Genomic DNA, 23,793 nt, shown 5'->3' with positions numbered 1-23,793 from the left:
GGGAGCCAGTAACAAGCCCTGCCAACTTTCTGAGAAGCTTAGCAAATGCCCGGGGAAGAAGTGGCAGGCACTACGTTGAGGAATTGAAACTCTTTCCTAAAACACTCTGCTAAAGACTTCTTTTTGAACCACAGCTCAATGGAAAATGCAAGCAAAATGATGTCCAGTAGATGGTGTGAGAGGAGTTATGAACAACCTCTTAGGCAAACTGCCCATACCCAATGCCAGATGGATGGCCTCCCTCCCGCAGTCATAGCTGTGGCAGAGGACTGGGTGGAGGGCTTACCTCTGCCCCTGAGTGGAAACAGAATGGCTCTTTATATTCTGAAGTATGAAAAGTGATAGATTGGTGCTCTCTACCACCAGTATAGCTTGTTGCCAGAAGACCAGGACTTTGGCCTCTTTTCCAGCTACACTAGTTTAAAAAATCAGTCTCAAATAGGTTCCCAGATCCTTATTCAGTAGAGGGGTGCTTGTGAGTTGAAGAATTCATAAGGAACTGGGACCAAACCAGTTCTGCAGCCCACAGTCCATTTTTAAGCCACCACAACAGGCTGAACAGACAGGAGAATTTATCCTGTTCATCTCAAAGTTTTGTTGTTCTCTGCAAAGTGCTATCAAATACAATGCTCGCAGGTACCTGCTGGTTGCGTTGGCGATTCACGTTCAAATAATATGATAATGCCACAAATTTATTCTCAGTTCAGGAAAATATATGCCCATGGAATCAAGTGACGCCTGACACAGGTTGGACACTTGTCAGCTTCCCTCAAGTTTTGATGGGAAATGTAGGCATCCTGGTCTTGCAGCTGTAATGGAGAGCCAAGCTGTAAAACCAGGACGCCTACATTTCCCATCAAAACTTGAGGGAAGCTGACAAGTGTCCAACCTGTGTAAGACGTCACTTGTAGCTTGGCTCTGAGTCCCTGAATATCTAGATGTTCAACTCCCTGGCTGCTGTCCCAAGTGCGGCTCACAGCCACTCAGACCTCTAGTAGCCTTCCCAGGGGAGATCGAACCACCTAGTTTGTTTGAGACTTTCCTGTCTCCGGGTTCCCTTTTTTCTCTGGGTGAATTTGCACACAGCTGGACAGAAACTTAAGATGCCGGCTTACATATGTTGTTGTTTATTAACTTAGCAGAGTGTGTGCAAAGTCACAGGAACCACTCATAAGGCACGAGCAAAGGCAACAAAATAACAAACAACTGTTTCTTGCTAAAACTAGCTAACTAAACATAGAACAGACTATGGTTGTTGTGGGTTTTCCGGACTGTATTGCCGTGGTCTTGGCATTGTAGTTCCTGACGTTTCGCCAGCAGCTGTGGCTGGCATCTTCAGAGGTGCTACACCTCTGAAGATGCCAGCCACAGCTGCTGGCGAAACGTCAGGAACTACAATGCCAAGACCACGGCAATACAGCCCGGAAAACCCACAACAACCATCGTTCTCCGGCCGTGAAAGCCTTCAACAATACATAGAACAGACTAACTTGCCTCTCCTCAGAAAAGGCTTGAGTGTTCATCTCTCCCCGTATCCTACGTCCCCCTCCTTTTTTTAACTGCCCTGAGGAGCCAACTTCCCCTCACACTGTCAACCAATCAGGGGCCACTTCGCTATCCGTGTTGCTCCCAAAGGACACCAAGCAGAAAGAGGCCTTTAAGAACTTAGGAGCTTGAACCAATGCATTCAAAATAGGTACGTATATGTGGCTGGCCTAGACACTGAGGAAACTGCTGTTGAGGTGGTTTGTGCGCTTTGCAATGGCATTATTTTTTCTGCTAATGCATATGTGTCCATGGATGCAGTCTATCGTCCACTGGTTCCTTCCTTCTTTTGAGTGAAATGGCAAGCAGTGGAGGTCTGGAGGTACTATGCTGAAACAAACACTGGAACAGAGAATGGATGATCCCCATCCTGCATAGCCAAGGTACCTAGCACATCTCTGTTGCTGAGTGTCTAATCCATCACTAGCCAGCCATTCCCATGGCACTAGGAACACCCATCTTAGGGTAGGAGCCATGGCTCAGTAAAAGAACATCTGCTTTGCTTACAGAAGATCCGTTTCATATCCTGGCATCTGCAATTAAGAGTAGGAAGATGCGAATGTGGGGTTGCCCAGTCTCTCTTAACCTCCTGGTGGGAGACTGGCTCCCTGCACTCACCTCTTGGGGTGAGGGGTGCGTGAGCGCAAACCGCGCGTAAGTGCTCCTGCAAGTGTGATGATGTCACTTCCAGGAAGTGACATCATCACGCAGCCCCCTGGGAGTGTGCCCATGCACCGCAGGGGCTCGGATTGGGGCCACTGCGGAGTGTGGGAGCACTTCTGCGCTCTGCAGCAGCTCAAAACGGGCCCAAATCGGGCTCGTGTCAGGCCCTTTTTAGCACGGATTGGGCCCATATCAGGGCCGCTGCAGAGTGTGGGAGCACTCCTGTGACTTTGTACCTGACTTTCCTTAAAGCTGACCTTTGCCGTACCACTCCAAGGCCAAAACGCTGAGCACAGATTGCCTGTGCTTACTAGACAGCAGAGACTTGATGTTTTCTGGTTGTAAAAAGGGTGGCTTATTTTGGTCAGTATTCAGTACAGATAACTTGCCAATCAGATGGTTTGTCCAGAAGACCAGACCAGTCCCTCTTTGGGCCATGTCGGCATTCCCCATATCAGTCATTAAATAGAGATGGAATAACTACCCTACAACACAGCTGTGGTGGGACCAATGCCTGGGTTATTGATTCATTCCCCATAACACATTTTCCAGGAAAACTAGTTTGTGTATTTGTGATACACATCCTGCTTAGATTACTGTAATGTACTGTACATAGGGCTGCCTTTGAAGACTGTCCAGAATCTTTAGTTGGATCACTTTGCGGCAGTCAGATTGCTGTTAGGTGTTGGATACAGGGACTGTATCATACATGTGCTGAAAGATCTGCGCTGATTGCTTGTTACCAGATATGATTTAAAGTGCTGGCGTGCTCTTTTAATGCCTTAAATAGCTCAAGGCCAGGGTGCATGAAGGACTGCCTTCTCCCATAACGTCTTGCCCTCAGCTAAGATGTTCATCACAAGCCCTGCTTTTGGCTGCAGAAGCGAGGCAAGTAGCAACTAAAGACAGGGCATTCTCCGTGGTGGCTCCCTCACAGTGCAGTGCTCTCCACCTTGAAACTCAGCTGGTGCCTATTTAAGTAGTGGTGTGTGATGCCAGGCAAAAACATTTGTCTTCGTCCTGGTTTTTAGATGTCTTTTTTTCAACCCACTTTTGATATTAACCCTTCTCTTTCCAACCTTCCCTCTACTTACACATTTTTATACTGCTGCTTTTGCAACTTACTGTTTTATAACTGCTAAGAATTTTATTGGTGGAATGTTACCAATTGTTTTAAATTACCAGTAATTGTATTATTTATTGTTTTATTTTTGTTGTTAACTGGCCTAGGTAAGTTTTTTTTTTGGACAGGCAGGATAGAAATATTCTAAATGAATATTACAATTGGTTCAGTTTAAAGAACTAGCTGTGACCTGCATTGCCTAGACAATGCAGATCTTGTCAGATCTCAGAAGCTAAGCAGGGTTGGCCTTGGTTAATCATTGGATGGGACACCTCCAACAAAGATCAGGGTTGTAGAGGCAGGCAATGGCAAACCATCCTTGTTAGGCTCTTGCCTTGAAAACTCCAGCAGGGGTTGCTGTAAGTCAGCTATGACCTGAAGGTACTTCCCACCACCAATTTAAAGAACAGGAGCTTGTTTTTACAACAGTAAATGTTCTGGCTACCAAAAAAACTTAGCCAAAGATAGCACCGCTCCCCAAGTAGCAGTGCTCCAAATTCCATCCATCTGACCCACCCAGCTCTACCACCTAAGGGGGGCTTGGATGATTTTCATAAGTATTCTTCCCCACATCCCAGTCAAGTGATCCTGGAAAAAGAAAATCCCTTTTAACTGTAATGACTGTGAGGCTGGCAGAGTGCTTACAAGAAGTAACTTAAGGAAGTTCTTATTTAGGGAAGAGTACATAAAAGTTTCTGAGCTTTAAAAATAACTAGACCTCACTGATCTATTCAGGCCCTTCAAAGATGTTCTTCTGCGTGAACACATTGATAGGACTGATGGAAGCAGTGGCGGCAGTAAGCAATTAAAAAAAAACAACTCTGTGTTTTCATCCAGTCACCCATCGAAATGTTTTCTTGGCTACTGAGAAATTTTCTGCTAAGCAGCTTTTTGGGTTGTAAAAGTACTGATTGAGTTACCCTAGCGACAAGTGGGAGGGGGGACCTTCATAGACTGAGGAAGGGATTTTTAGTGAGGAAGAGTGGGTAGGATGCTGAATCCCCTGTGTATGAAGAGAAGCTGCCAGGGGTGGGATTGTGGTAAATCTTTTACCCAAGAGTAGACCAGTGAAACAAATGTTGTTCAGCTTTCTTATGAGGTTTTTGCTCCCTGCTCTCAGATGGGTAACAACTGCTGATGCTCTCTTCCACAGCTTCCAGAGATGGAAGAACACTTCCTCCTCACTCTTAGGTCAAGCCCTGGAAATGTTTTCAGGGCTTGACCTAAGTTTTACCCAGTTTTACCCAGAAGTGATACTGGGTAGCTCTAGGAATAACTGGAAACTATGGTTTTGCCATGGCTTTACCATAGAATTTCCAGCAATTCCTAGAGCTATCCTACATCATTTCTGGGCAAACAAGGCTGCCAGCAGGAGGCCTCTTACCATAGTTCAAGGCCTGGCAACCCTAATTTCTCTCAGGGAATGTGGATCGAGACCAGGGTATACTGGGAGCTCCTGGTCCTTTCCTTTGTCATACAGGCAGTGAGCCTGTTATTTTTGGATCAAGTGGGGACTGCTTGTCTCCAAGAGAGGTGCTTCACATCCACAGCTTTCAACTGGCCAGCAGTTTCTTCCCTCTCAAGCCACTTCCCCAAACCTAGGTTCCCAAATCTAGCTTGGCAAATTCCTGGATATTTTGATGCAGTACCTGAGGAGGGTGGAGTTTTGAAAGGGGAAAGAGCTCAGCAGGAATGTGATCTCACAGCGTCCTCTCTCTGAATCTGCTGTTTTCTCCAAGGGAACTTTGTAGTCTGGAGATCAGTTGTAAGAATTCCAGGAGAACTGCAGGCCCCATCTGGAGGTTGGCAACTCCACCAAGGCTCTCTGCCTGGGAAACAAATGTGTTGTATAGGCAATGAATGTATACATTGGGGATTTGTAAACATCATAGCCATTGGCTTGCAGAACTGGATGGGAGGCTGACTGGAACACCCAATTTGGTTAAAAGGCTGCTGTTAGGCATATATTTAAGAACAAGTGTGAGGTGAGCCAATGCTAAGGCCAACACGTTGTTGTGAGTGGATTTCCCCAAATCCTTGGAGGTTTGAGGCTTATCAAATGGGACCACTGTCCAGAGGGATGCACTCACCATTCCCATGTTTCACCAGGCATCGTGATGGATCAGTGAAAACCACAGTGCAGAAACTGCACATTGGGGTCCCGTTGGCCCAGCAACTGCATTCTGACTCTTTTAGGACCATTTGTTCTGACAGTCTGGAGGAGATGCCCTTTTTCCTGGAAGTCTGTAATATGCCAAGAGTTTGATTTAAGTTATGCTGGCCAGTTCTTTCAATAAAGTTGTGGTGGGTTTGCTTAAACTGAGCTCACATTGGTGTTTTTTGCACTCACAGTTTAAAGTGCCATTTTTGAGCAGTCACAGTGGCTTTGGCTTGGCACCGATCCTTTCACACTTCCCAGCAGTTTCAATTTGGCCTCTCGTGATTCCTGCCTTGAAGCTTTGTTTTGTTTCAGGCTTTCGGGGCATAGCAGTGCATGTCACTTTTTTTTTTAACTTCTGAGTTTCATTTTCAGACAGACAAGCCTCCCCCCATGCCGCCCCTTCAACCACCCACCCCCACTCCACTCTTCCCAGGGTAAGGCAAGACTTGCCTCCCCAGGGGTAGGGCACGGTGGGGGAGAGCAGATATATCAGCTCCGGCTCAGCTGAGACGCGCTGAGCTGGGGCTTGGCTTGGCCAGCTGATCTTGTGCTCCACAGCCAGGCTACAGAGCACAGGAGCCACCTCGTCTGAGCCTTGGCTCACTATGCTGTGTGCTGAGTGCTCAGCAAACCGGGACTTTGCTGAGACGGCCGCTCTCGTGCTCCGCAGCCAGGCTGTGGAGCACGAGAGCCACCTTGTCCATGCCCTGGCTTGCTGCGTGCTCAGTTGAGCGTGCAGCGAGACAAGGCTCAGATGAGGCGGCTCTCATGCTCTGCAGCCTGGTTGTGGAGCACGAGAGCGGCTGTCCCAGCCAAGCCCCGGCTTGGCATGTCTCAGCTGAGCCAGGGATGGATATAAGTCTGCTCCCCCTCACTGTGCCTTACCCCTGGGAAGGCAAGTCCTGCCTTACCCTGGGAAGAGTGGGGTGGAGGTGGGTGGTTGAAGGGGTGGCATGGGGGGAGGCTTGTCTGTCCGAAGATGTAACGCAGGAACGCTACAGCATATCCTCAGAGTTTTAAAAAAATGTGCTGTGCAAAGCGGGCAAAGCTGCAAAGTGGGCAAAAAAATGGCAGAAAAGAGGAGTTTAGAGAGCTGAGTTTGGTGGGTGTGGTTAATTCCACACAAACCAATCAGCTCCCAGGGAAAAGGAGAGGGGGGAAGTGCTGCAAAATGTTCACATTGGCATTAACCGAGTCTGCCCCGACTGGATAGCTGATTAAAAATTAACATCGGGGTATGTCTGCAGGGAGAAAAATCGGGGTAACGGGGGGAAAGAGCAACACTGCGTCCCATGACTAGCTTGCAAGTGTGAAACCCGAACAATCATGGGATGCAGAACAGGTACGGACACGCTTTAAAACCCTAATGCTAAAAGTACCATTGTCCTTAGGAGGCCTAGGGGCAAAAAACCAGTCATAGAAATTGAAGGTGAGAACAAAGCAAGAGAAAAACTGAACAGGAAACAGAGTTATATATTGTATATGTTATTATTATTATATTATATATATTATCAGAGCTATATATTTGTATCTCTCTGTTAATGATTATTTGTGATGCAGAAACATTGAAATGGCTAAAAGACCATGAAGATTTTCTTGGTCAAAGGAGTAAGTGGCTGGTGGTACACAGAGGAGAATGCTCTGAGTATAGAAGAGTTAAATCATCTAATTTTGTAGGCTCCAAATTATGATACAAACAAGTTAGTCGTCTTTTTAATAAGTTTGAAGTCCATGGTTAAAGAGGATTAGTAGAGAGGCCATTTTATAATGTTGGGATATATTAAAAAGTGTACAATATTTATTTGGAAGACAGTCCTTTACCTGTGGCCCAGCGGTAGAGTAATTCAGCTTTGCCTACAGAAGACCCTAGAGTCAATCCTAGCACCTCAAGCTCAAAGCATTAGGGAACAGATGTGAAAGACCTAAGCCTTGAAACCCAGGACAGCTTCTTCTAGTTAGAATAGACCATGACAGATCAATATTCTGATTCAGTAGCCCTGTTCATAAGTTGCAGTGAATGCATGTGCAATCCATGTACAACAAGATTTGAGTCCAGTGGCACCTTAGAGACCAACAAGATTTTCAGAGTGTAAGCTTTCAAGAGTCAGAGCTTTAAACCCATGTCTGAAGAAGGGAGCTCTGGCTCTCGAAAGTTTACACTCTGAAAATCTTGTTGGTCTCTAAGGTGCCACTGGACTCAAATCCTGCTGTTCTACTGCAGGCGAACACGGCTACTCATCTAACAATCCATGTACAATGTACACTTGATTTTTTTTAATGTGCATGGACTAATTTTCATTTTACTTTCAATGCATGTTCAGCTGCACATGTGATACTACAAACCCCACGGTCATCCAAGTACTGGTCCCTGGTTTTAATGGCAAAGCAAACATGTATTGGTTCTTCCTTTCAAACATGCACAAAAAGACATGCAGGATGTTCACTGTAACATGTAGACAGGGCTAGTATAAGACACCTTCATGTGTATGTCCATGTTTACAACTCTGATGTCTGTGATTACTGCTACAACTAGAGTGTTTATAAGATTTCTTCCATAATTAGACAGCTTTTATTCTCTTTTGGCCAAGGCTTATAAAACTCAATACATGTTGGGGATTTTTAAAAACTTGTTAGTGGTGTTTTCTAGGATTTTGGAAGTATTGTACACACAATGGGATAATGTGCAGATATAACAGTCCTTGCAACCTTAACAAAGGGGTGGAAGAAACACAAGTACCACATAATGCATCATATTGAAAAAGAACGGTTATGGACATGGAGAGCCATTGTCTTATCAAAGGTACAGAATTTCCCAAACTGGAATATATGAATATATGAACTGCCTTTGGTCTGGAAAGACAGCTAAAGCTGTTCAATGAACCAGAGCCAGCAGTAAATCAGAATGAAAGCACCAATCCCCTTGGGCCACAGTAATCGCTGTTCTTTCATAAGCTAAAGTAAAAGAAACAAATTTCTCCTTAGGCCACTTTTATATGGAAAACAGATATTTACTCTGACACTGGATCAGACCAATACTCTGCCTACGTATCCTAGTACTGTGTCACCAACAATTGCCAGCTCCAGATTTGCAGGGCTGTAGGTATGTGGCAATCAGAGGACGGAGATATTCCTCCGTTATTTGCTTCAAGATATCTTGACAGACCATCCTTTGGCAGCTTACTTGTATAGGCTTGCTTAATATAAATGGACAGCAGCGCCAAGGATGCTTTTTATGCTGTGGTTGGCTTACTACTTCTACTGGAGCAACACACATAGCAGAAACTCCCACTATCTGTACTGCTGGAGTTCACATGTTAACAGTCATGAGGCCAGTACAGAACTTCATTCTTTCCCACCCTGCACTGGTCTCTTTACAAGCAACCTTTCCCCTCCGTGAGGTAAAACTGGAGTTGGCTTGCTAAAGAATGCCGAGAAGGGTGGGAGAAGGGACCAGCAGAGGAATGGGGCACGAGGTGCAGTGACTGTGTTCTTTTACGGCACTTCAGAATAGGGGAACAACCATTATTCTAGCGATATCATCCTTGTGAATTCTTCTGTTTCCATTGCGTCTAATGTTCTCTTGTTCTCAAACTTCTGCACCTCCCCTGAGTTATTATTTCTCCTCAAGATGGCTTACAACATATATAACAACAACAACATTCGATTTATATACCGACCTTCAGGACAACTTTACACCCACTCAGAGCGATTTACAAAGTATGTTGTTATTATCCCCACAACAATCACCCTGTGAGGTGGGTGGGGCTGAGAGAGCTCTGGAAGAGCTATGACTGCCCCAAGGTCACCCAGGTGGCTTCAAGCGGAGGAGTGGGGAATCAAACCCGATTCTCCAGATTATTCACCTTTCCTTCATTTTATCTTTGCAACAACCACACTAAGAGGTAGATTAGGCTGAGAAAGATTGGCCCAAGGTCACCCAGAAAACTCCCATTGCACAAGGGGGAATTCTCTCATCCAACACTATAACTACAGCACCCCACTGACTTTCCAACTTAGTGACTTTTAAACAACTTCAATCTCTCAGCAGCCCAATTCTGTGTAGAGTTAAGGGTATATAAGTATATTAACATTGGTGGCTTAGGTTCCCTGAGCTGACTTTTCCCCCTTCCGTCCCCCTTATGAGATTACAGAACCATATGAAGCATCAGAGATTTATGTCTGCTCTTCTTTTGATGGTTTAATTCACTTAGCCAGCGAACCCCTGGGAAGCAAGCTACAGTTACAAACTTATATTTCACAGGACTATTTTAACTGTTTATTAGTTAGTATTAATAAATATGTTGTGTTCAGTATCTGTTATTATCTATTTCATATGCTAGCAGATTGTGAGATTGAGATTCCATGGCAGCCATGAAGCTTTGGACTCCCATTAGCTAAGCTGAGGTAATGTGACGCCTCAGAATGCTCTTTAACATTCCATCTGCTGAGGGAAATTGTCACCTAGGGAACTTCATATTATTTTTGTCAGGTAAAGTTTTTTTTTAAATGCAAGTTTAGGGATAGGAAGAGCTCAGAGGGTAAAACAGAGATTGAAGACAGGGAAGGTCTCAGGAGTGACCTAAATGGAAAGAGGGGAACATGTTAAGAAAGAAGGAACATAGAATATGGCATATGAGGGAAGGGCCGTGGGAAAAGATAGCATTTGGGAATGGGAGGTGGCCTATCTGAAGTGGACAGCTGTGGAAAAACTTTATAGGACAACAGATTGCATGCTGTGAGATGGAAAGGGCACAGAGATATAAGAGTAGTGTTTAAGAAATCAGGTTACTGAAGGTTGTGAGAGACAGCAGGCAGAGAGGCAACAACCGCTGACAGCCAAACTACTCTTTATATATACTTTATTTTATTTTATTTTATTTTTAACCCACCCTCCCTGCAAGCGGGCTCAGGGCGAGGTACACCATTGATTAAAATACAACTTAAAATCAATCATAAAAACAGCAACAGATAAAATACTGTACCCCTTTCAGGGCAGCCAGTGTGAGTGGATTCTCCCTACCCCTTGTAGAGGGAGACCGGTGGAAGGCTCGGCAACGATGGGCTAAAATTAGCCTTCACCATATGCCTGGAGGAACATCTCTGTCTTACAGGCCCACCTAAATGATAACAAGATTCTGGCAGGCCCGAGTGTCCTCAGACAGAGAGTTCCACCAGGTTGGGGCCGTGACCGAAAAGGCCCTGGCCCTGGTAGAGGCCAGCCGAGCCTCCCTAGGGCCAGGGACCACCAGTAGATGTTTTCCGGTTGAACAAAGTGCTCTCTGGGGCACGTACAGGGAGAGACGGATCCTTAGGTATGCTGGTCCCAGTCCGTTTAGGGCTTTATCGGTCAAAACCAACTTCCTGAACCGGATCCAGAATTCTTCTGGGAGCCAGTGAAGCTGCTGCAAGATTGGTGTAATGTGTGTCCTACATGAAGCTCCAGTTAGGACACGCACAGCAGCATTCTGGACCTGTTGAAGTCTCTGGATCAAGCCCAAGGGCAGCCCTGTGTAGAGCGAGTTACAGTAGTCTAACCTGGAGGTGACCGTTGCATGGATCACTGTCATTAGGTCCTGGGCCAAGAGGTAGGGCGCCAGTTGCCTGGCCTGCCAAAAGTGGAAAAAGGCCACCCAAGCCACAGCCACAATGTGGCCCTCTATAGACAAGGAGGAGTCCAGAACCATGCCCAAACTCCTAACCAATGGTACAGGCAGAATTGGTGCCCCCCCCAAAGGTTGGGAGAAGGATCCCTGCCTCCGACAGCCCATGGCCCAAGTACAGAACCTCCATCTTCACAGGATTCAACCTCAGTCTGCTCTGTTCTACCCACCCAGACATGGCCTCCAGAGCTCTCAACTGGGTGTCAGGGGCAGTCAGGTTGGCCACCCATCAACAGATACAACTGGGTGTCATCTGCATATTGATGACAACCCAGTCCGAAACTCTGCACCAACTGGGCGAGGGGGCACATATAAAGATTGAACAACCGGGGAGAGAGTATCGTCCCCTGTGGGATGCCGCACTCCAAAGGTTGGCATGTGGACAGTCTCTCCCCCAGCGCCACCCTCTGTCCCCGACCATGAAGAAAAGAGACAAGCCACTGCAAGCTCTGCATTTTAGATTCGTGCTTAACTTTTTCCATCTTCTTTACAAAATGCAGTCAGCAGGGCTGCAATTTAAAGCAGCAGCTACATGTAGCAGACTTCCAATCAGAACATTGGTCTGTCAGGGTTGATATTGTCTATTTTGATTGAGGGTGGCTGTCTGGGGTCTTCCACATTACCTACTACCTGATCTGTAATTAGATGTGCCACAGACTGAACTTGGGAACTTTTGCATTCAAATCAAATGATTTACCACAGGGCCATAGCCCCCTTCTCTCAGGCTGGTCCATATTCTGTTGAACTCACTGCATATGGTTTCCAACTCTAGGTTGGGAAATTCCTGGAGATTTGAGGGGGTGGGGTTTGGGGGGAGTGTTTGTGAAGGGATCTCAGCAGGGTGTAATGCCATAGAATCCACCTTCCAAAGCAGCCATTTTCTCCAGTGGAACTGATCTCTGTCACCTGGAGATCAGTTGTAATTCCTGGAGATTTCCAGGCCTGGAGATTGGCAACCCTATCTCAGCTGCCCCTTCCCTTTGGGAAACCATATAGGTCAGTGTGTTTCCTCCAGAGAGGGAGGGTGATTTTCAGTAGGAAAATAAGTTAAGGGGAAGGGTTAAAAAGAGCCTCTCTTGCTATGTAAGTCTCCTTCTTTAAATCATAGTCCAGAGGCTGCATTTTGTAAAAGAAATATCCTTTAGGAAAGCCTTGGAGCTGCATGTAACAGTTCTATCCCTGTAAGGCAGGGGCCTGAGGAAATAAGGAGTAGCCAAAGGCTTGGAAATAGGTTGGGCTGAGATGAGATTGGGCCAAGGGCACATGGAGTCTCTGTACACAAAACTTCTGAAACATGTTCATCGAGTGCCGGGAGACGCAATGTTAGCTGGAAAGCAGTTTTAAAAGACAGAGCCGATGGAGATCACTCTGGAGGGGACGGATTCTCTTATAGCCCTCTGCCACCTCTGGCGTGCCGGACTGTGTCCCCTTCCAGAGCCTTGCCCTACTGAGGCTCAGAGTCAAGCTACAAGTGACGAATGACACTTGCCTAGCAAGTGAACAGACTCGCGTGTATTCCTCCCTGTTCACTTGCCATGCACTTGCCCTCCACTTGATCACTACGTGATCAAGGTACTGCTGATGCAGCAGCTAAGAATGTAGGCAAGAAAAAGAGCAATCGTGACTAGACATGGGCACGATCTGAATTACGATTTCAAAAAAAACCCAATTTTGGCGTTTGTGCCATCATGACTCAGCTAATTGGTTCCGTCCACGGCAACCGATCCAGCAGTCGGGGGTTTGCTTGTTCGGAACTTGATCGGATATATCGGTTTTGGATCGGCAACCGATCCAGCAGTCGGGGGTTTGCTTGTTCGGAACTTGATCGGATATATCAGTTTCTGTTAGGAATTGCAGACACTCTTGCGCCAGTAATTTATTCCCGGGGCAATGAAGCCAGGGGAATGAGCTGTGTTTGCCCTCCTTCTGTCGCCTTCGAAACATGAATGGAAGCCCAGCTTTCCTTGATTAGCAGGCTTCCTTCCAACCACGGAGCAGCAACCCAGGGGAGGGAGGGGGAAGGGGGTGTTCTGAAGCCATGGGCACAAAGGAAAGGCAAAAGGCAGCGCGGGAGGCTGGGAGGCTGCCTGCGCCATTCATCTTTCCCCAGGACAAGGGGCGCGTGGGCAAGCCGGCCGCCTCTCGTCCTGGGGAAAGGCAAAAGGCAGCGCGGGAGGCTGGGAGGCCACTTGTGCCATTCGTCTTTCCCCAGGACCAGGGGCGCACGGGCAAGCCAGCCGCCCCTTGTCCTGGGGAAAGGCAAAAGGCAGCGCGGGAGGCTGGGAGGCCGCCTGCGCCGTTCGCCTTTCCCCAGGACCAGGGGCGCACGGGCAAGCCAGCCGCCCTTTGTCTTGTGGGGCAGGTGAATGGCGCGGACAGCCGCCGAGCCACTCATGCTGCCACCAGCTCTGCAGCACACCGGGACAGCCGGCTTGCTGCGTGGGCGGGGGGGGGGGCGACCCAGGAGCATGCGTGCACGTGCGCAAGAGCCTGACTATGGTTGCCCTGGGCGCTGGCAACCGTAGATCCGGCCCTGGGAATGTCCCCTCCCTGAGGGGAGGTGGCTCATTGCCGGGTTAAAAACTCCCCCCCTCTACTCTAAGTGTGTGTGTGTGTGTGTGTGTGAATGTCACCTCCAGGGGCGGCGGGCCTATTGAGGCCAGGTAGGCGGTGGCCGCAGGCGCGGGGTGCTGGAGGGAGCGCCGGAGGAGGTGCAGCGCGCGGGAGCGCGTGCCACAAAGCACCAGCCTCCTATCCCTCCCACCCTGCGCCGCTGCTGCCGCCAGCACAAGCCCCCGGCCAGGCGCAGCCACCGCGGGCAGGCCTCTGTGGCGACGCAGGCAACCGAGCAGGAGAGCTTGGAGGCCGCCCGCCGCAGCAATCGGGCCAGTAGGGGCGCGTGCGCTTCCGTGATGACGTCACGTGTGATGTCATCACGCAGGCTGGTGCGCGCGCGCGCACACACGCACGCAGGGGTGCCCGGCCAGCCGGCCGGCCGCAAGCATGGTAAACCCTTGCTCCGCCCCTGGTCCCCTCCCTCCCTGAAGGGAGGCAGCTCATCGTCGCCTCCCCCTGCCCGCCGGGCCTGGCGGCCGCTGCCACCAACCACCTTTCCTATATCGCTGGAAACAGCGGGACGCCCTCCTTCTTTGGCCTTCCTGATTCTGGATTGGAAATGGGACTTGATCAATTAGAATCGGTGGCCTGGGTTTGGCAGCGGCCCGGATCCACGAACGGCTTAATCAGTATTTTTTTTTGGATCGTGCCCATCTCTAATCGTGACTGGTCCTAAACTTTCATCCATCAGAGTTATAGTCCTCAAAAGGAATACATTTGCAGTCACTAGTCTATATTATGTATTCAGGTATTTTAGGATGGCAGCATCGACACCTTTGGCTTCTAGTGGCTGAACTAATAGGATGCCTAGAATGTTCATCAACCATCCACATTCTGAGCATATGAACCAGGGAGCATGGAACCGTCACACAGGCTGTCTCCTCTGAAAGATCATTTTGGCTTTGGGGAAGAAGATATAAAGGTTGACTGACTGTATGATCCAAAGAGACAGGGAAGCTAAGAGATTTGGAGTCCAGAATTAGCACAGGTGCCTTCCCCACTGCCAGAGAGGATGCAGATACAGCGCAGCAGTGACGGAGCTTCCACATGGCATGTTTCCCTGCCCCAGCCCCCCCCCCCCCAGCAGCACCTCCCTTGGCCATTAGGTCTTTAAAAAAAGCTTTAAATCAGCTATTTCACAATGTTATATTGATATATCGTTATACTTCTTGTATCTGACGGAGGGAGCTTTGACTCTCAAAAGCTCATACCCTGGTAATCTAGATTGGTCTTGAAGGTGCTACTGGACCCAGATCTTGCTCTTGTTATAAGAATAATCATAGCATGTTCTGTGAATTCCCAGATTTCATTTTTAAAAGTCTTTAAATGCCTTTCCCCTTATACCTCCGCAACTACAAGACTCTTTTTTAAAGCTGGGAATTCACAGACTCTGTTACACATATTGAGATAACGAACTTTCCCACCCACACAGTAGCCATCCAGGTCTTACTGCAATCTTTCCCAAAACTTCGCAGCTAAGCAGGAAATAAAAGTTATTTGCAAAGAGGGATGCCGAAGCAAGCAGGATTAGTGGGAGGGAAAGTAAAAGACGGGGCTAGGGATAAAACAGTTGCCACATTTTTTGTTTTGGCAAGGTTCCTGTGCCTTTAAACGCTTCCTGATGGGCAGAAATGTAATGGATAGTTTATTCATCACTGCCCTCTTGTGCTGGGAAGAGTGGCAGCTGTTGCATTCCTGCTTGTCATGAGGATTTTAAAATCATAGAAACCATGCCAGGAAAAAAAGTGTTACGCTCTACAGGGTCTTAAGACCAGGAAGGCCTGTGTCTTGCGACAGGCACTGAGAATTGACATTTTCCTCTTTTCTATCCCTTCTCCTGTCCCTTAACACACACAGAAAATATCCGTGTGCAGAAAAGGCACAGAAGCAAGACTAACGTTAACAGGCTAGAGAAGCCAGCGGTCCGTGAGGGATCAAAAATAAAAGTTCCTCGAGATTGACGAGTAGAAAGGAGAATTTTGCCATGTGCAACTCTTCCCATGTCTGCACTGGTAGGGTAAGAAAAAGCTCCACGTGATGAAATTCTTGCTTCCATGCCATGAAGACACGGATGGTCTTTAAGTCTGGGTGGTCTTTAAGTGAGGGGAGATCGTGAATTATATGTAGTCAGCCCAACCTATGCAACAAGGGAACGGGAGGCAAAGCATAGGTCCAGTTACCCTCCTTCTGCTCAGCAAAAGTAGCAGGCTTTGTTTTGCTTCCATCCTCCATCTGCGGCAGTAACCGTGCTCTATAAAAATGCAAAGATTGACAAGAAGGGGAAGAAGAACCCTGGCCTCATCTTACCTCTCTGTTCCTTTCTGGTCTACAGGTTGCAGGCAGGCAATTGTGATGCAGCCCAACTTTACCGTGCAACTAGCTTCTAGAACGAGAACGTTCATTCTTACAGCATAAATACATCCAGATGCGCCCTGCCTCCCTTCTTACCTGTATAACAATTCCTCCTCTATAAACACTCATTCCCCCAGGGAGTGGAGTCTGGTAGTGAAAAATCCTGACTGAGAGTTGTACTAATAAAATGTGCTGTTTTCAGGAAAATGGAAGTTTTAGAAAAATAAGTATTTTAGTTAATTAATTAAAAGTTAGAAAAGGAAGGCCAGATACTCATTTTAAATGGTTTACAGACCACATTTCCATTCGTTTCAGGTGGGTAGCCATGTTGGTCTTCAGTAGAAGAACAAGGCCACCAAGATTTCCAGGGTATGACCTTTCAATGTTCAAAGCTCTCTTCATCAGATACAAAGGGAGCTTGACACTTGAAAGCTTATACCATGGAAATCTTGTAGGTCTTGAAAGTGCTAACAGACTTGAACCTTGCGTTTCCATCAGTGCCAGTAAGAATGCAAGCTATATAAGGTTGCTAATTGGGACACAGAATAGGGAAGCAGAGCTTTTCAATTGAGGCTGGATGAGTGCACTATTTTAGTAGCTGGTCCAGACAACTGTGGCACCTGAAGCAGAAGTCTCAGTGCTCATCATCCATTAACCATGTTCGATGACAAGTTTTGCTGTGTCCTGCTATATAAAGGAACTACAGTGGGCTCTGCTTAACCTGTCTGCATCGCAGGCTGATATTCGGAAGGTTTTTTCCCCCTTCCTGCCAAATCTGACAGTCTTTGTATAATAGGCTTTAGTTCTGCTCTGATTTGGGTAACAACTGCTATTGTTCTTTCCCACAGTTTCTAGAGATGAACACTTCCTCCTCACTCTCAGGACAAGCCCAGTATGTTGTTGGGACCCACCTTGGCTAGTTTGATGGGGCTATAAACTCAAGAAGCTGGCCTGCCCACGACAGCATTGGCGCTGGTACCTGTCTAGTCACATATGTAATAGGGGGTTGAGTTGACTGACAGAGGTCCCTTATTTTAAGGGCCTTTCCTCGTTTTAATGATAATCATCTAATTTCAGAACATTACAAGTTCCATAGACCACAAATGGTTATTACACATTTCAGACATTAATGACATAAATAAAATAAATAAAAACCTGGCAACTATACTGCCAGGTTACAATCATCCTGACCCCATTACCTCTCACATGCATCTTTGATGGAGAGAATTCAAATTCATCCTTGTATATAAACGCATCTTGTTGAACCCTGCATGGCCTCCTTTCCCCTGTGTTAGGGATGCCAGCCTCCAGGTGGCACCTGGAGATCTTCTGGAATTACAACTGATCTCCAGATGACAGGCATCAGTTTCCCTGGAGAAAATGGCTGCTTTGGAAGGTGGGCTCTATGGCATTATAACCCACTGGGTCCCTCCTAGAGTTGCCAGGTCCAGGTTGGGAAATTCCTGGAGATTTTAGGGATAAAGCCTGGAGAGGGCAAGTTTTGGGGAGGGGAGGGGCCTCAGAATGGTATAATACCATAGTCCATCCTCAAAAGCAGCCATTTTCTCCAGGGGAACTGATCTCCGTTGCCTGGAAATCAGTTGTAATTCCGGGAGATCTCCAGCCACCACCTGGAGGCTGGCAACCCTAGTCCCTCCCCTCCCCAAAACCTGCCCTCTCCAGGCTCTGCCACCAGCTCTCCAGGAATTTCTCAACCTAGAGTTGGCAACCCTATGCTTGATTCCTTTAACCATTCTCCTCCGTTACTGATCAGGTCCTAATTTGCCCTTTGAGCATAGGATTCCCAACATTGCCTTGGCAAATACCGGGAGATTTGTGGGTATTGCCTCTGGATTGGTGGAGTTTGAGGATATGATGTCACTTTGGGGTGACATTCTAGGCTGCCTCCCCTACAGACAAGGGGAAATTCCTAGAGTGTATCATTATGTAGAGGTCATTTTCCCCTCCTGCTCCTCATTTCCCTGGGGGCTGGTAATTCCCCACTATGGGATACCTATATGAGCATGTCTGCTGTTATCTGTTTCTGCTGCTTTACTGTTTACCAAATCAAGCTGGCATTCAAATGTAATCTTAGTGCAAAGCTTCGGAAATCTGAAGCTTATAGAACCAGTGAAGCCCCATAGAACTGCCAAGCTATCTATTCTTAAGCAGCATGTTTGTGCCCCAATCATCAAAGCATTTACACAGACAAAACTTTTCTGTTAGCAAATGTGGTGTAAAGGTCCGTGTGTGTGTGTGTGTGTGTGTGTGTGTGTGTGTGTGTGTGAGAGAGAGAGAGAGAGAGAGAGAAATATATGAAAGTACCAAATCTCAAAAAGTTTAGGGGAACATTTAATTGCTATAGAAGAGCCAAGATTCATGAATAACCCAACTGCTTGGGTAGAGGCTTAAGCATTAGAACGATACACTCTATATAGCATTACCCAAGAAACAAACTGAACTGCTCCAACAGCCTGAATCCTGGTCCCTTTGAAGTCAATCTCAAAGCTCCCATTGGCTTCAACTAGCACCAGAATGTAGCCCATTATGGTAGCCCAGGGATGTTTACATTAAAATAAAAATTTGTCAAGCAAATGATGCATGCTGTAAACTCATTTTGTCCCATTACCTCATGAGTCCTTCAGAGCCCAAGCAGCTGAAAACTTGAACAAAAAGCCACCAAACCTTCCCTTTCCTGTTATTCTTTCCTCCCTCCCGCAAGTTCCAGGGAATGAAGTATGGTTTGATTTTTTTTAAAAAACACGAATGGTCTGAAATATAAAAATGGTCTTCCTAAACACCCTTGTAGCGCTGCATGTCACATTCTATGGAAGGATCCCTTCTCTGGCATAGAAGGACCACAACTTGCAGGTGGGGGGAACACTGTTTGATTAGGGTTTGGACTCAAATTCATCCCGGTGGGAATATAATATAAACTTTCCATGTAGTTGCCATCAGCAGTTTGGGTAGCTGGCGGTACTTCGTTCTTTGAAAAATGGCTAAATCCTTCATTGGTGTTTTCTTGAACAGGTGGTTGGTCTTGAAGATCCACCTGGACAGGTGGCATAGCAGGAGGGGGAGGAGGGAAACCTGAAAATCCTGAGTATGACATGTAAGGTGGTCCATAACCTCCTGAGTTCATACCCACTGAAGGGAAAGGAGACTGGTAAAGTCCACTGTGTGAAGTCATTGGTACTGGTGGTATTAGCACTTCGATGTACTGCCCCGTCTCTGGATCATAAAGCATCTTCAGCTGAGGCTGCCTTGGTGATTCCACATAGTAGCACTTTCCACTCTCTGGATCGACTAACATTTTTCTATGTGCCTGCAGAGGAGCAGCAAAGTGTCGAGTTGGGCTTGGGGCGCTCTTACCAGATGGTGAAATCCTTTCGTTTCTTCTTGTGAAACCGGGAGATCCTTCAAGTCTGGGGGGGATTTGCCCATGGCTTGGGTTACTGTGGAGCAAATTGTCAGAAGATGCCCTCCTTTCTAATGGTTTTGGTGGGAAATGTTCATTACTTGTTTTGTTTCCTGAAGCTTCTCCACTGGGCTGGAAAGAGACATTGGATGTGAAAGAGGAATTATCTAGATACGGAGGCACTGAGTGCTTAGTAACTGGCTCAGACTGATGGGCTTTCACGGGAATTGTTAAGTAATTGGTGTTGTCTGCTTGTGCTGCTGAAAAATATTGTTCGCTTGTTGCCTGAGGCTTATTAAGACAATCGCACCCTGGGTCAGGCAGCTTTCCATAAGATGATGGTGTAAAAGGAGGGTTTGATATTAGTTTGATTCCTTCAGTATACTCTCTTGCTGGTAACGGACTGTCTGAAATGTCACATTCTGAAAGTATCCTGATGTTGTCATCCAAGTGTTTGGGGTCTTCCAGTACTGCTGTTTCAGACGAACTGTCAACAAAATGATTGTTTGTTGGCGTTTGTGCCTGATTATTTTGGGTGCTTGTCCTTGGCGGCTTGGCGGCTTGTGGGTACCTACTGCTTCCGTAGGTTAATCTAGAGAACATATTTTCTTCTTTCAAAAAGCCCGGAGAATTTTTACTGTCTTTAGGCACCACTGAGATATTCTCACTGAATAAATGTTTCTGATGGGGCCATTCAGTTTCCTGGGCTTTGGAAGGCTCATGAAGAGGGCTCACATTATCTTTCTGCCCGATCTCCTGAAGGCATTTAGGAGATGGAATCGCAACGGTCTCTGACGAAGAAGCAGCTTTGTTTGCTCTTAAACTGTGGTTAGTCTGTGAGAGAGCTTCTTTTGTGGTCCTTTCTTCCAGCATGGAACAACTTGAAGCTGGAAAATAATCAGTTTCTGTTATGTGTGACTGTTTGGAGAGAGAACTGTTGACTTGAATATTGAGCTGGGACTCTTTCTTTAGGGCTGCAGAAGAAGGTCGGATGTTTAACTCAGTCCGCTCATAGGGCACTGGTTTATTTTCAGTTTGGGGCTGAAGTTCTTTATTTTCAACTACACACTTCCTGGACTGAATTGTAGTAATGTGCACAGCAGGTTCACTCACTGGAGAGCACTTGTTTTCTGGAGGACACACAGACACGTTTCCATGTGTCTGCGTTGTGGGGTTAAAATTATCCGTGCTACTGATGCTCTGATCATGTAGAGAAAGGGTTGACAAATCTATATCCCTAATTTCATCTTGCTTCTTCTCCCGTAACTGGTTTACTGCTTGTGTATCATCCTTCCGCCGTACTGAGGTGCAGCGTATGAAGAGAGGTGAGACGGCTGTGGAGTCATTTGGCAACCCAGTTTGGCTGTTCTCGCTTTTGCTTTCTGAGTAGGAAAGCTGCTCTGCACTGGAGCTGTCTGATGACTTAAAGCCGAGGCTATAGGGGTCATTTACTAATTTCCTGACATCTCTTTGCTTATGTTTTCTTGTCTTTCCTTTATTTTCCATTTGAAGGACCTCATCTGTGTGAAGGGTTTCATCACAGCGTAATTTGCCAGAAGTTGGAAAAACTAATGATGAAAATTTCATGCACTGAACTGCAGGCTGCCTCCTGGGATTGGAAACTCTGTCTGAAGACCTGTGCTTAAAGGCGTTTAGAACATTAGGTTGTTCATTTGTCATCTGGGGCACGAGTTTCATTTCTTTGGTTCTAGATGTGAAGATGTTCCTGGAGGTCTCTTTGGGCACCATGAGGCTTTTAGATTTTAGGGGGATCTTTTCTTCTTTTAACTGAATATGCTTATTCTGCCGAATGGCTCTTTGCTTCAGGTTTGGCCATGGCTTTGGTGTTCTTGCAAATTTTGGGACAGCACCTGTGATTTTAGAATCATCCTGCATGGACTCAAACACAGCCCGGGCTCTCCTGTATTCTTTTCTCTCTCCAACTGCCTGCTTTCTGATGTTGCTTGATTCTATCATATCTAAATCATCATCTGCCAAAACAGGGACTCTCATCAACTGAGTGGCTTCTTGATATTTCATTCTCTCATTCAGTTCATTAAACGTCTTTTTCAGTTTGCAGACGTTCTCCCTCAGTTGCTCATTCAGCACAACCCCCTTTGTTGGTTTCAAGGCATCCGTACCCTCTTTATTCACTGCTGCAGACTCAGATCTCTCACTGGTGGAATGACTTTGCACATCTTCAGTTGAAAAACTGCAGTCCGATTTGGACAGAGAGCTTGACTTGCCTTCTAAACTGTCCCCCTGGAGGTCTGTACTTATGGAAGATGGAACCGAAGAGGTTGAGCTGCCTTGGACAGACGCTTGCTCCATTTTGATTCTTTGTTCATATTGCATTTTTTTAGCCAACACATTTCTCACCAAACTTGAAGCCATCCGAGTTTTGCTGTAAGGATTATTCAGAGAGGCTGCCCTCATAAATTGTTTGTAATTGAGTCTAAATTCATCACTGATAGTCCTACCCTTCATGCACAACTCTTTCCTTGGTTGCGTGAATGGTTGGAGGACGGCACAGTCGCCAGCTGCACAAAAGCCAATCTCCTTCTTCTCCTTCCGTCTCAACTGAATCTGACGTTTGGGCACCATTCTCTTTTTGCAGAGGCTCCTTCTGCCATCAGTGTTGTCTAGTGTGACATCGACACAATCAAAGTGTTCCTTCCCCAGTACACTAGTGCACAGATCTTTTTCAGGGACTTTGCTGGCTGATGGGAACTGCCAGCTTCCTTTAGTGTGGTTGACCACCACTGTTTTCCTTGGCTCACTACATGTCGGCCACCTGTTTATTCCAATACTGTCTTCCGGCAAGGAATTGGACAGACTAGATGATGTTCGGTTACTGGAACTGTACATATCTAGGTAGCTGCCTTGGGGACACGAGAGGCTCTGGAAAGACAGGGCCGTAAGCTTCTCTACTTCATTATCAGCCTCATCAGAGTCACTCAGAGCACTCGAATTTTCTCTAAAATATTTGGGGCATGCTGGCTTGTTACTTACAGAACCATGAGCTCGGCTGCCAAGGCTGTTTTTCTTCAGCTTGCGACCATTAGATAACATTTCCTTGGATTTCTCAGAACCAAGTTGTGTAGGATGATCCAAGTATTTAGATCCGCTGTCTCCTGGCTGCAGCCTTCTTGTGACTGGACCCATTCTGCCGCTGCACACTGGGTCTGAGCTATTCTTAGCTTTGATTGACATCTGAACCTGCTGGCTTTCCTTGTCACTGGGACGGAGTCTGTCTCTGCAGGTTTGATCTTTTATAGCACCATTGCTGTCCGCCTGTGAGCTCTGTGCTCGCATGTCTTGGATTATCAATGAGCCTCCAAAAGCCTCACTCCCGTTTACAGCAAAACGAGCCTGAATTCCTTCAGATGTAGCAGCATATGTATCACCTTTCCCTTTGCTGTCTGCACTGCACGCGTCTTTTAAGGCCTTACCAAAACTGTTCAAAGTTCCATGAAGTTGGCTGCCTGCACCCCTGGAAACCTTGCTCCTCTCAGCGAGGCTCGTCTGATCTGCAGAGAGAATTGGTGTGGCTGTTACGCTGTCCTGCTTGTATTCCGAGTCACAGTAAGTGCATTGCTGGATGCAATCTCCAGATTCTTCTAAGTACTCAGCACAGTCCTTAAAGCTGTCTGCCTCCTCCGAGCACAGGGCGGTACGGTAAGAGGAACCAGAGGTGTCGGAGGTGCGGTCTCCTTTGGAGTTGAGAGAAATGGCACAGTCCTTCTCAGGAGAAAAATGCCTGCAGTCGTAGTTATTGAAATGTTCTTCATTCAGTCCATTGGGCTCAGGAGAAATTTGGCAATCCCTTGCCACACAGGAGAACATTTTTATGCTGTAGCCCATGTGAGTCTGAGCTGGAACAATGGGAGGCCGGATCCTCTTTTATCCTTGTGACTGGGGCTGTTCCCACTCAAGCCTGAGAACTTGATCTTCTGGGTGAAGCTCATGTTCCACCCTCTCCCTGTTTAATCCAGCCGTGATTTAAAAAAACAACCAGCCTCCTGGCTGCATCATGTGCCCGAGAAGCTTGCCGAGGAAAATAGAAGCACATAAATACAGTGTGCTATAAAAACACATGGATCAGTAAACAAAAACAAAATATCCGTGCTATATTTGCTTTCTTTTTTCTCCAAAGCGACTCGATCAGAAATTCAGATGCACAGTATCCGAGTTTCAAAAGGCAATGGGATTTGAAATGAAATGCTTTGTGAGACAGCTATGTAAATAAACAACA

At 46.8% G+C, this 23,793-nt stretch overlaps 1 protein-coding gene across 1 annotated transcript; it reads right to left on the bottom strand.

The window, feature by feature from the left end:
* Nucleotides 1-18,213: 18,213 nt before the first annotated feature.
* PROB1 (proline rich basic protein 1) lies at nucleotides 18,214-23,793 on the bottom strand. Its single transcript, XM_054969886.1, has one exon. The coding sequence runs from the start codon at nucleotides 23,400-23,402 to the stop codon at nucleotides 18,939-18,941; it is 4,464 nt and encodes a 1,487-aa protein (XP_054825861.1). The 5' UTR covers nucleotides 23,403-23,793; the 3' UTR covers nucleotides 18,214-18,938.

The sequence above is a fragment of the Eublepharis macularius genome, chromosome 1, assembly GCF_028583425.1.
Source record: "Eublepharis macularius isolate TG4126 chromosome 1, MPM_Emac_v1.0, whole genome shotgun sequence".
NCBI classification, from domain to species: Eukaryota; Metazoa; Chordata; class Lepidosauria; order Squamata; family Eublepharidae; genus Eublepharis; species Eublepharis macularius.
Note: the sequence above shows the minus strand (reverse complement) of the source record. Positions and strands in the feature narration are given on the sequence as shown.